The sequence below is a fragment of the Aspergillus bombycis genome (assembly GCF_001792695.1).
Source record: "Aspergillus bombycis strain NRRL26010 chromosome Unknown contig00115, whole genome shotgun sequence".
NCBI classification, from domain to species: Eukaryota; Fungi; Ascomycota; class Eurotiomycetes; order Eurotiales; family Aspergillaceae; genus Aspergillus; species Aspergillus bombycis.
Genome location: NW_019170117.1, coordinates 29,956 through 43,220, shown reverse-complemented (window position 1 = coordinate 43,220; position 13,265 = coordinate 29,956). Strand labels below are relative to the sequence as shown.

At 47.7% G+C, this 13,265-nt stretch overlaps 3 protein-coding genes across 3 annotated transcripts; 1 reads left to right on the top strand and 2 right to left on the bottom strand.

Moving 5' to 3' along the window:
* Positions 1-436: 436 nt before the first annotated feature.
* Positions 437-1,915, bottom strand: ABOM_010396 (Dor1-like family protein; the record flags this gene model as incomplete). The annotated part of the gene is made up of 1 exon (XM_022537524.1): positions 437-1,915. The coding sequence occupies one exon, from the start codon at positions 1,913-1,915 to the stop codon at positions 437-439; it is 1,479 nt and encodes a 492-aa protein (XP_022385016.1).
* Positions 1,916-2,903: 988 nt separating this feature from the next.
* On the top strand, positions 2,904-4,644 carry ABOM_010395 (acid phosphatase DET1; the record flags this gene model as incomplete). Its single annotated transcript, XM_022537523.1, has 2 exons — positions 2,904-2,918; positions 2,971-4,644. 2 exons carry the CDS (start codon positions 2,904-2,906, stop codon positions 4,642-4,644), a joined length of 1,689 nt encoding a protein of 562 aa, XP_022385018.1.
* Positions 4,645-6,305: 1,661 nt separating this feature from the next.
* Positions 6,306-7,715, bottom strand: ABOM_010394 (putative cyclin-like protein (Clg1); the record flags this gene model as incomplete). Its single annotated transcript, XM_022537522.1, has 1 exon — positions 6,306-7,715. One exon carries the CDS (start codon positions 7,713-7,715, stop codon positions 6,306-6,308), a length of 1,410 nt encoding a protein of 469 aa, XP_022385017.1.
* Positions 7,716-13,265: the final 5,550 nt, after the last annotated feature.

Sequence of the window (13,265 nt, the reverse complement as noted above, 5' to 3'; positions counted from 1 at the left end):
GTGCGTACGCAAGGGAGAAGGACGTCACACAAGAGACGGTAGTGAAGACAACGACGGAACGAGGGCAGCCGGCAGACCAGCACCGATCAGAGGGTTATAGGACAGACATTCAAGATATATAGAAACAAAGATGAACATAATATATATTTCAAATGTCCCTAGTCTGGGAGGGAACAAAAAAAAGAGAGAGAGAGAGAGAGAGAGAGAGAGCGAAGAAAACGGGAAGATGAAAGAAACAAGGAGAGGAAGAGAGAGAGGAGGGAAGATGACGGACGGAGAAGCCGGCGGTCCAGACAACGACCAGCGGAGGCCAAACGGCACCCGCCGCTAGTGCCCCATACGGCTAGCGCTCCGAACCAGAATCCTGATTTACTCCTTTTAGACCAGTAAGAACACTTCTCAGCCTTCGGTCAGATGAACAGGGACCAACTTCCTCTCATGCAACTCCAAGCCCTTGAACGGGTGAGGCCGCCCGTAAGGTCCCCTTGGAAGATCCGGATGCTGTATTCCCCCCGGTAAGTTGCTCCAGGCGCCCAGCCAGGGCTCGGTGCTTTCTCGTCACCTCTTCCCACTCATAGGCCATCTCTTCGCCGTCTTCGTCTCCCATATCGTTCATCTCTGTAAGAATCATTCCAAAATCTCCGCCCAATCGTCCTAGACTGGCAGCGCAGTATAGAACTTGGGTGAGAAGACTTTCACGCGAGCTCTTATCTCGAACATTCGGAAGATATGCCCGCAAGGTGTCTGTCAGTAATTGAACCAGATGCATGGGAAACGTTGCAAGTGCTGGTGGGAGGTGCTGTAGTGGATCTTCTTGCTGAGCGGGTCGCGGTGCTGTAGATTTAATTCGCGCGTCAATCCCTCGCAATCCTGTCGCTGCTAGTTCCGACTCGGCCTGGTTAGGGGTAAAGATGTTCTTGTACAAAGAAACAATAGCAAAACTCTGCTCGCGGAAGATCTCAATATAACGCTTTAAGAACTTCTCTGTCTGGTGCCCATCAGACCAGGATCCGGGCTTCTTTTCTGTACTCTGGGTTCTGCGGTGCGATTCCTGGTCTGCAAGCTCTCGTAAGGGATCTAGCGCTTCGAGCGTCGCCACCAGATTCGCCAATCTACAAATCAAGAACAGAGCACCAAGGGCGCCTTCTCCCGTCCCAGTTCCTCCATCGCTACGGAGATTCTCCAACTCGGGGGCAACTCGCCGCAGCCAGCCAACGGTCCTCATAGCAGCGGCTAATCGGAGGTTCTGAGCCCGCAGACCGGTTATCAGATGCGTAGTCATGTCCTTCATGGCGTCCTCGGCTTGAGCTGAGACGTCTCTAACTAGAGGAGAATCCGGATACAGGGTTTGTAGTCTCTTGATATGCGCATACACATCTAGTGCTGCTGAATATGTCGTGGAGGACGAACTACCCGCAGCCCCAGAACTCGCGGCCGCTGAAGACACGGCAGTTGAGAGCAACGTTGGCAATTCCAGAATGTCCGACAATCGGTCAACATTCCTTGCCAGTTGCATTACTTTCTTCCGCTTCTCCAGGGATGCATTCTCAGCGGCCCGACTGTATCTCGACGAGAACAGGACGGCCTCTTCGTCAAGCTTTGGAATCGCATCCCGTAATTGCTGTGCATCTCGAGACAACTGGGGGATAGAGTTTCGTAGAGCTGAGAGGCTGTCGGCGGAAGAGATGAAGGTTTTATGAGAGCGGTTTGATAAAGCTTGAAGCGATAGGATATTTGAATGAGATGACTGCGCGAGCGACTGTGGTTCGGTTTCTTGCAATGCCTGGAGTGAGAGGGTGGGCAACCTGTTGAGGTACTGGGCAGTGGTTGTGTCATTTTCAGGACTCAATGGGGTTGGGGATGCATTTGTGGATGCCAAATGCGGCGTTAAAAGCTCATAAAGATAGTCCGCCATGATGTAGCTCCCTTGCAGGTTTCCAATCTGGAACGATTAAATGTGGGGCATAGATGGCCGGCAGGTTGTTGGAGAGAGGAACTGGACAACTTTGGTCGTGAGACGCGATACCGTACGGGAGCCGCAGCGGCAACTAGCGCAGCATCTCCGAATGTCCCTCCATATTCACCTTCCCCCGTCTGACACCTGGCCTGAACAACGTCCAGATGTTGCAGTTTCATTTTACAATTCTTTGTCCTTTCCCTTCCTTTTTGGTTTTCAGTTTTGGATTTCTATTTTTGACGTTCTATCCCCCTTATCCATCAAAAGGTGTGTCGGCCAAATCAAGGGATTCTGTTTATCTACAGACGATCACTACTGCTGCGGACCGGAAGCCATCAATGGGAGTGTCTAAATAAGAAAATGATATTTGCAATGTATGCTAGAGAAACCCGAAGGGATAGGCTGTGTTTTGGGCAGTACATTCCAAGTTCATCGTTATCAAGATCAGATCTTATCGGGATTCTTACACCCCATGTCTGATTTCGATCTTGTCTCATCTCGGATACTCCTAGGGGAAAGCCCGTGGAAACAGCTATGCAAGAGCTACCCGGAGCGTCCACATTTATCAGTATGATACGGAGTACCTTGAGCTACGCAGGATCGTAGAGGAACACCTACTATGTTGCGGGCCAATATGAAAGCGGCTATTAGTATTCGAGACTTCAGATGATAGGGGACGATTACATCACTGGACAGACTAACCGGATAGGGGCAACTATCAGGTACTTTGCGCGGTTCCCGCACTGCAAACTCACAACGACGTCCACGCTTTGTTCCTTTGTTCTCTTGTTCTCTTGGGTACACCGCTTGTTTTTGTAGCTCTGGCTGGTTGGACTATCCATTTGATACGTTACAGGCAGTGTCTGCAGAAAAGTTCCTGGGAAACAGTCGTCTTACTGATCTTTTCAACCCCGCCTGTGCCCCTCCTGCGAATGCAGCATTAACCATGGGGAAACCGCGGGTGAGTCCTCCAGAACGATCATATATGTGCTCTGTTTACTCATACGGACTAGATGATCATCTTGATCCGCCATGCCCAGTCAGAAGGCAACAAGAATCGCGAAATCCACCAGACCATTCCCGATCATCGGGTAAAGCTCACTCCGGAAGGGCATCGACAAGCCCATGAGGCCGGTTCCACTCTGCGCGCCCTCTTGCGACCTGATGACACGATCCATTTCTTCACATCACCATATCGCAGAACCAGAGAAACTACGGAAGGAATCCTTCGGTCGCTAACCTCTGATTCCCCGTCTCCGTCCCCTTTCCCCAGACACACCATCAAGGTATACGAAGAACCTCGTCTGCGCGAGCAGGACTTCGGCAACTTCCAGCCATGCTCTGCTGAAATGGAGCGAATGTGGCTGGAGAGAGCGGATTATGGACACTTCTTCTACCGGATCCCGAACGGCGAGTCAGCTGCTGATGCCTATGACCGAATAAGCGGTTTCAACGAGTCCCTGTGGCGACTCTTCGGAGAAAATGATTTTGCCAGTGTCTGTGTCTTGGTCACCCATGGCCTGATGACCAGGGTCTTTCTCATGAAATGGTACCACTGGAGCGTCGAGTACTTTGAAGACCTCCGGAATATCAACCACTGCGAATTCGTAATCATGAAACTCAATGAGGATAATGGGAAATATGTGTTGCAGAACCAGCTCCGCACATGGTCAGAGTTGAGGAAGGAGAAGGAACTGGAGAGACAGCGAGATCGGGTCGTGAATGCAGTTCCTCCAGCGGTGCCAACACCATCTGAATCGCTCGTGCCCATCCGGCATAAATGGGGCGGTTGTCCGGACGGGTGTAACCATGGAATTCGCAGGAAGGGCTCTACAAGGTCCAACCGAGCGACTGGAACGGATCTTGCCCGGAATACTCCTGATGCACAACACAGAAAGGCCCACGACTCCATTCATACTCATAACAAGTCAGCACAAGGCAGCAACAAAGGTAAAGGGTCCTCAGCGGAAGTGAAACCGCAGGTTGAGGCGCACGTTTTAACAGCGCCCGAACCAGCGCTTGGGGACAGTTCCAAGGAAGCGAGGCCCTTCACCAGTATTATTCCTGCTTCTGCTCCACATTACAGAGAAACCCCCAATCCCCAGTCCACTCGATCCGACTTTCCACAAAACGAACCCAACAGCAACAATCAAGAGAGCAACTCCAACAACGCAACCACCGCCAGGGCAAGCCCCATCCCCAAGCGTCCAGACCTATCCAGGTTTCACCGCGACAGCGAGGACCACCTCCTGCACCCCCCGCGTTCAAATTACGCCCTTCTCCACCTCAGTGGCCGCGACGGAGGCGGCACATTAAGCGGAGCCAACAGTGTCGCACCATCGGAAGACGAGCACGAGGACAAACCCCCTAAACCCACCACCCACCAACCAAAGCCCTCCCACGACCTAGGCAACGACGGCGATGACGAGGGCAGTGGTACACAGGCACAACGTCTCCGGCGCTCACGCTCTCACCACACCAACCACCGTCACAGCCACCTCCCCACCCCAGGCAGACGACACCTATCCAAGAAACCACCCAACGGCTACCCAGACCAAGACCGAAACCTAGACAGCGGCCATCCAGACTCTTCAATCGACCACGAAGAAGACCCAGACCCAGAATACCACGACGACCTCGAAGCCGCAAGACGAGAAGACCAAAGTATCAGAGGAAGCGTCTACTAAGCAACGCCCACCACATAATTTCCATTCCTCTATTTTGCCATTCTCTTGGAACCAAACATAATACCAACAACCTACCACCGTACCTCATATGCATCACGAAATGAACCCCGACTATGAAAACCTATCTTATCTACTTCATTGTAACGAGCAGCGACCTGTACACCTCTTTTCCGTTCGTTTCAAAAAGGAACATCGATACCCGAGGTTTTTTTCCTCGTACATCTTCTTCTACCTCTTACATGATACATAGAATACTACTACACTACATACATAGTTTGAATTGCTTCGTACATTAATTGAATTGTTGCATAAATACGTCTGGGTTTGAGATAACGTATACTAGAATCTTCATGGTTAGTTCCTGGGACTAAAACTGAAACACACCTTGTATTGATTGATTGATTGATTGATCTATCTGCTGCGTTGAGTTCACAGACGTCTAACGAATCATGATCATATCATTTCTACTTCGCAATTCAGGATTACATATTTATAGGAACGCAGGTGAGACCTATTATTTTGAGGGAAATTCGGATTTTCATCGATTTTCCACTATTTCATATAGTATGGTTGAGAGAAGTTAAATCTAACTTACAATCAAGGAATGAGTTTGACAATGGCACGGGTTGGTTCAGCACCGTGAAAAAGAAAAGAAAATGCAACAGAAGGACATGGTGAGAAGGGGGAGTATCACTTTTTTTTGAATTGTCTTACCAACGACGGACGGAATAAAATATAGAAAATTGTAAGACAAACACGGATCGATAAACAAGTCGTAACAAATGGTAAATAACAAAGGTTGAGTGTTCAAAAAGAAGATAAACTACAACCGAGAGAAATAATCCTCGATCCCGGCGTCAGAGCATGCCGAATGGATTCTCGGGGCTTGACGACGTAGCACCGAGGAGGACTCCGATTAAAGTGAAGAGAAGAATGGGACAGCATCTGCCAACCGAAACAGAACAATGCAACAAGCCGGCAAGGGAATCGAATAAAACGAGGTATTAACGCCATGATACTCAAGGCAAGAAGCTGAGTAGAAAATGGAAGAAGTAAAAAGGGAAACCAATGTCCAAAGTCAACCAAACGTCAAGAAAACGCAATCTATGAGTGACATCCGCCAGTAGATATGCCCAACCAAAACAAACAAAGAAAATAAAGAGGAGAAGGAGAAGAAAACAGAGAAAGGAGAAGTTGAAAAGAGAAAAAAAGGCTGGAAAAAAAAAAGATCATGAATGTCGTGACTTTTCACTTCAAAACTTGAAGTCCAACGATCTTTGCAAGTGATATTCGAACATGATGGGCAGGTACCCATAAACAACGATATCGTATCAAATCGAGATGGAAGGGTCTATGCCTTGTCGTAAATACATGTTCGAGCTGTGTCGTAAATGTGGCACTTGTTCGAATATCGCTTCGCAACACTTTTTTTTCGAAAGTTTTTCGTTTCAAATATTTCAGGGAAAAGGCGATCATAGGACTTTTCAGACACAACAGTAGGAACCAGAACCGAATAAAAGAGTGTCATCACCAGACTGAAAATTGCGAGATGCGGTATCATCAATAAACAAAGGTGAACAAGTCTAACGAAAAACAGTGGTCGATCGAACTGAATGTGCATTGTACACCGCGGATTCCGAAACAAGCTGGCAAGCTACCCACTAGCCGGCAAGAATAGGTTGCATTCCGCCGAAGGCACCAGCACACATGTAGTGCTCGACGTGTTTAGCACAATGCAAACAGCCGCAGGAGGAACCATGGCCTGTCCATACGCTCTGTGCAAAAGGCAACGCATATGAGGGGGTATGGTGGTAGGAGGGTGGTTGCGACCGTGGCGCCTGTGGCATGTACTGTGGCTGGGGAGGGATCCAGGTGCGAGAGTATGGCGGTGGCGGGTTCGTATAGGCCCACGGTCCAACAGCGTAGTAGTCTGGGGTGTTAGGACCACTGTGGGGGGCCGACGGGGGCGAATACTCAGACGCCGCCGGGTTGAGCCAGGAAGTCTCAAAGTGAGAGCTACGCTGGTATTGGGGAGGGATGGGGCCTTCAGGGGACATGAGCGGCTTGGAGATTCTAGAACCCCTGGACACGTTAGTGTCGATCGGGGCCAGGTTATGACGCGAATCATGGGCCCGGGTGGTCTTCGCCCGCCACGTGTCCCAGTGAGAGCGCCAGGATGCGAATCCGTCCTGATCATCGTAGATGCGGTCGTGGATCTTCCACTCAAAGGCAAATAACCATTCGAGCTCCATCGTATTCAGCTCGCTCACCGGGATGTTGCTGACCTCTGCCCACGATTTGTTCTGGAAGGTGTTATCGTCCAAAAATTTGCTCCCCAGAAGGAGGGCTACGGTGAGCATCCGGTAAACTTGACCATTGCCAGACAAAAACACCTTGGAAGAAGATAGCATGCGCATCCTGCTGGCTAAATAGTAGAGACCCAGAATAATCGTCGAGCTTGGCAAGCGAGTCGACGACAGGATCTGAAAGACGTACTTCCGGAATTGCGGCGGGACTGACGTTCCTGGGTAGACGCTTCGCGCGAAGTCAATATCTGCAAGGTGAATCTTGGTGTTGTACAAAGCATACATTCCCTGGGCCATCTCAGCCACGAAGTCGGACATCTGGTCCATCTCATAATCCAAGCGGGCTGCAACACCTCCGGTAGCCTTCTCCTCCTTACGCTGCTGCTGTTCGGGTTGCACCATGACGTCTTGTCGGCGGTACTGGGGCGGGATTGCGCTGTCCATAGGGGGTAACTGGACGTTGTTTCGGAGGGGAGGCAGTACATTTGCGGTAGGCATCGGACCGAACATGGGCTGGTTCATCATGGCCATATCCCTGCCACTGCGCATCGACGACGGGTGCATGTTCATCGGGGCGGGCTTGGAGTAGCAGTTCGATTGGGAGTACTGCTCAATAAATTCACAACCGCTCTGCGAGTAGCGAGGGGGAAAGGCGGAGTGGCCAACCACGTAAAAAGGGTGCTCGGAGTCCATTCTGCCACCGCTCATGATGTGGGGAGGAGTAGGAGGCAGGCCTTGAAGGCCTGGCGCGAAAAAGGACGGCATAACGAAATAAATAGAAAAGAAAAGAAAACCAGTTCAGGATGGCGAAGGTAGACGGTTCTGGTGCTGTATAGAGTAAGAGTTTCCAGTCAGTATATTATACCACAATGGTAAAATAAATCTCCAAAGCAGGGCAACACAGAAAAATTAAAGAGCAGATACGAACCGTCTACACGTCCGCCAGGCCCTGATCCTGGGGGGAGAGCGTTGCTCGGTGAGCCGCGGCTCTGAAGTTTTGCGTCGTGAGTATCTCTTAGTTGAATAACATGGAGGTATCCTTCAACGGCACGTATCAAAACCTGGAACGCGGTTGTAAATAGATGAAAGTTGCGAGGCGAACGGAGCGCGCTTTATTTGACTGTTTGCTTTTCCTTGGTCCTCTAGTGGGAGTCCGTGGATCCTTTCTTTTCGTTGCGTGGACGGCTGTGGCCAAAATCGACGTGCTCCAAAGACTGGGACGAATAGAGCCAATGGCACGATGTCACCAGAGTAGAATTGAGGCTAGCGACAAAGAGAACTCGTCGGGGGTAAGATTGGAGCCAAGGTATGCGACGGGGGAGGTTTCCTTTGCTTAATGTGATAAGGAATAAAGGTCACTTTCTCACGCGTTCGAAGGAGACAGCCCCGGTCCACGAAGACAACGACACTTAGTGAAAAGCTCGTTGAGGGTTAAAGAGGCAAACCAAAGAGGAATATATGGCGAAGAAAAAAAATCCCGAGAATAAAAACTCAAGAAGATTAAAGGGACAATGGCGGTTAAAGGTGGAGGAAAGAAATGGAGAAGGGAACGAGGCGAGGGGGAGACTGAGAGAAGGATGGGGGGGGGGAGGAGGGAAAAAGAAGTAGAGTGAAGGGCAAGACGGAGAGAAAAGAAGGCTAGTGGTAAATTCAGAGGTGTCAGAGAGTGTTAGTAACCATCGTCCGTTGAGGATTGTGGATTGAGGTTGATCTCCGGGTCACGGGTTAGTCAGACTCCTGAACGAGTAACGAAATTCTAAAGGAAGTTTGTTAGGGGTCCTTTCCATTCAATGACTGTCACTAGATTCATCGTGGGAATCTTCCGAAGGCCTACACTAAGTCAGTCTAGTACCATCCGTCTTCTGTCTGTACTAGGCCCATACACTGTCTCCAATCTACCGGCCGGACGAGTCGGATTTTAGAGAACGGAAAACAGATTTTTTTTTTGATTTTTTTTATACTATGATAATAATTTTTTTTCTACCCTACAGTAAGTTTGGTCTATCTATCCGCCGGTCAGGAGGACCCAGAAATAAAAGAAAAGGGTGAGGAGAAGAGAAGAGTATTGAAAAAAATATAAAAATAAAAAATAAAGGGAGTTAAGAAATTAAACAGATAATAAGACCAAAAGAATAATAATAACCATCCTAATTAAAAAAGCAGTTAGAAATTAATTCTTAACCGTCACAGTGAAATTACCATCGCCCAACCAAACCACCCGGAATCATGAAATGGCGGGAAAAGAAAGCACCAGAACAAGAGAGGGTAAAGGTAAAGGGGGGTTGGCCCAGCCGCAAGACCCGACCGGGAATCCTCTTTTTAGAGTTTTCCTTTCTAAACAGAAATTTCTTACTGTTTGTATATTAAGTCTTTCCCCCGTCATGGAATTCTTGTCCTAAAGTGAGAAGCGCGGCCAAGGGTTTCAAATTTAAGGGTAGCGAAATAAAAAAAAAAAATTAAAATAACATAAAAAACTAAAATAAAATAAAAATTCCCCTAACTGCAGTGTGATGGTATGGTACTTCATCGCCGGTTACCAAGAGACCAGAACCCTCACGAAGCAACGGATCCATGGTTCGTTGCTGGTTACCTTAGCGGTCTAGCTGAAGCTCTTGGGACAGAAGGGTAAAAAAAAAAAGAAAAATCATATATCTCATGCAATGATTTGTGAAATAGAATTCAGCTTTCATCAAGCACCACAATTTGTTTACTCCGGAAAAAATATTAAACAGGAATAATTCATTTGAATCACTCTTGGAAGTCATCTGTCCACCATTCATTAGGGGTTCACCTCTGGACAAACAGGAGACCGCCAATGCAAATGGGGCACCTCCCCTCAGGCTAGTCGTCGGGGTGAGTGAATGAGGTTGGTAGGTATGAGAAACCTGCCGCTGGAGCCGTTTTTGGGGATCGGTTTTTTTATTTTATTTATTTTTATTTTTTTCTGATCTTTAATTTTGGAGTTTCCTTTCTGCAACCCCTTCTACTTTGATACCACCGACGAAAGAAAGAAATCGATTGTTCTGATTCTGCCGTGATCCCTATTCATCAAGATAATAATAGTAAAAGAGAAGTATAAGAGAGAATTATAGGATATGATGCATTGCATCTGAGGAGCATTACGATATGGATACGATTTTTCTACTTTATTATTTATTATTTTTGCTTTCTATTTTCTATAATGGTCTTTTCATCGATGGATCCTAATAATAACCCATCAATAATCTATGCAATGCAACAAGAGTCATAAAAAGAGGATCAAGACAGGAGGGAGTAGTCCTCCCGTGCAGAATAAGAATAAAAAAAAATAACATAAAAAAATAACACGACCCATTACCAAATAGGAGGGTGGAACAAGAAAAGAGGCAATGCGAAGGCTGTGGAATTCCCTAAAGCTAAAGGACCAGTAACCGTCTTGACTGGGAGCACCACTGACCCAACAAGGCAACACTGATGCAAAGTCGCAGTCACACTCTCACTGAGTGATTGGAAGGGGGGCACAGGTGAACTACTGCGATAGTGACTGCCCGCAGTGGAGATATTTTTCGTACTCCATACCTGGAGAGTACGTATCAGAGTGAGGGCGTAACGCCCGTTCTTGAGCAAGTCGACCAGAGAAGAGAGAGGGACTTGCCTCGAACCTTCGCGGTGGGTTTTCTGGGACGTGCACCTTTTCCTTTTCCTTTCCCCCGTGCTAAAATAATAAAGTAGGGGAAAAAATTAAAAACGTGTCTCTCCGGGTGGTACGTACGACGAACACACTACGTACTTTACGGGGCTAGTGTTAAAAAAAAAAGAAAAAAAAAAAAGAAAAAGAAAAAAACTTCAGAGTGGGAAGATCCTGGGCTTGGAACTTGTCTATTTTCGGCCATGGAAAATCCACTGATGGAATTTCAACTCTCTTCAGACGAACGGGATTACCTAAGAGGGGATAATGCGAGGGTCACGGGGGGATGATGACAAAGATTGAACGATCTTCTGTTTGTAACTATGTATGGATGTTTGTAAGTATCCGTACATACATACTATACATACAAAGGCAAACAATTATATGAACAAAGAATCATAGAGAGTCAACCCGTTCTCCCGGTGGCAATTCATGGCATCATACCCAGCCTCAGTGCTCTATTATGACACCATATATCCAAAGAAAAATCAAGCAAGGGCAAAACTGGTGGCAAGGAGAGCGCCTCATTTTAAAAACGATACACTGTATCAGTCAGACAGGGCGGTAATGATGCTCCGTGAAAAGCCCGTCAGAATCGATGTACGATGTATGTAGTCGCACATACAGACAACACGCATCGACAGTACAGCCGGGTCAAATTAGGCATGTCCCCGACCGACACTTATTGGAAAGAAAGCCAAAAAGAAATGCGTCAATAACGAAATAGCCTCTCGCGTGCATCCGGGAAACATTCTTCCCACATAATTCGTTGCTCCGCCGACGTCAGATGAGACGCTGACTGAACTGACTGCCGTTGTCCAGGCATACAAGATTCAAGAATTCAGAAGGCCTCCATGGACGTCGTCAGTCATCCGATGGCTGGACGTCCAGCTCAGCTGCTCTCCGCGCCCTAATTTGCCCGGAACCCCTCGTCATTCGGCGAGTGTGACTCCAAGCAAACTACCAACCAGGTGGATGGAAATATATACCCAGCCACTGATTAGCCCCCCTCCTCAGTTTTGCCCACTGGATTTCTGAGTCAAAGTCCATGATCGAATGACTCTTGCCAAGATGGGGGAAAGGGTTTTTTTTAACGTACCCCCATTATAGGGTGGTACCTGTTCAGGTACCTTATCGACATCAACCATCGGTTCCATATTACAGCGCATCGTCGGGTCCAACGAATCACTGCCCCATCAGTTGTATAACCAGCCAAACCACATCCGTCCAGCTCACTCTTCAGTAAGGTACGCGGTGTCCCTTCACCAGTCCTTATTCACACTGCACATCATCAACGGTAGGTACGGATGATTGTACATATGTACGGTACATGATGCTTTTTATCTACATGACATCAAGATCACCCTTGCTGGTTTATCTTTCAATGTAGATACTTCGGAAGAATGGAACGAGAGGGAGTTCATTATATGATTATTTTACCTGAGAAAAGCCATGCTTATGCAGTCTACACAATCCGGTAAAGTGGGGGTGGAACCTGCGCGAAAGTAAATATATATATGTATATTTATATTTTTTATTTCTGAAAAGAAAGAAAAATTCTAAACGAACAGGATATCGCTGCCCGATGACCTGACCTATCCCATATTACCTCGCCATGCTCCCTGACGTAGGGACAGTAGACCACTAACTGAGTCCTTGGGTTTAGGAAGACAAGCCTCCGAAACGTCCGTTGGGTTTGACTTCCAACTAAGAAAAGAACGTCACGAATAGTATTGGTGCCTGTCATCGGATAGTTAAGGAACCTTTAGAAAAGTCAGGAAGACGGACGACGGTGGTGAGGGGTAAAACCGCCCGAATCGCTGCAATGTCGTTCACATCAGTTCGTTAACCGCCCACTAACCCGATCCTCGCTAATGGACTCAATCCCCAACTGAAAAGCAGCACATTCTAGAGCATTAAACACCCAACCTGCAGGTTGTATACTCCGTGTGGATTGGATATGCACCCCAGCCAGTCGGCTATCTTCGGTTTCCACCACCACCAACAACAACAACAACAACAACAAGCGCAAGCCTATTTCACCCGTGACCTGACGAGGCTTTGGGTTCCCTAGAAACCGACCTGCGGCTAGGGGAAATTCGGGCTCTGAATCTAGAATGCAGAAAGACAAATCACCAACGAAAAAATGAAGAAAAAAGGAGTGGTCAGAAAAAAAAAATGTCATTGACTGACAGTAATGCCCAGATTCATCTTTTGTCTATGCAACTAACTCCTAGTTTTTGCCTCCTGCACCTGCCACGACAATGGAAAGAATTTACCCGGTAAATCTCATGGTTCCGGGGCCACGACATGAATCAAAAGAAGCCCAGAACGTAGTGGATATCATCGAACAAAGAAATCGAGATAGCGAAAAAAACAACAACAACAAAAAAAAAACAACAGAAATGGAGACACCACTGAGGAAAACACAATGTTATACTCGTGAGACCGGTGATAGCTGTGTCACCGATCATGGATCCCATAATTTTATACCTCCTGCAACACCAGACCAATCGCCAAATGTAGACGTTCGTAAACATAAGAAGAAAGAAATTCCAAATCGTAACTCATTCAATCCAAGCAATCCTGTGGAGCAACCCCATGTCTCAAGCGCAACCATGCAGGATTCCTGAAGCCGTTATCCTGGT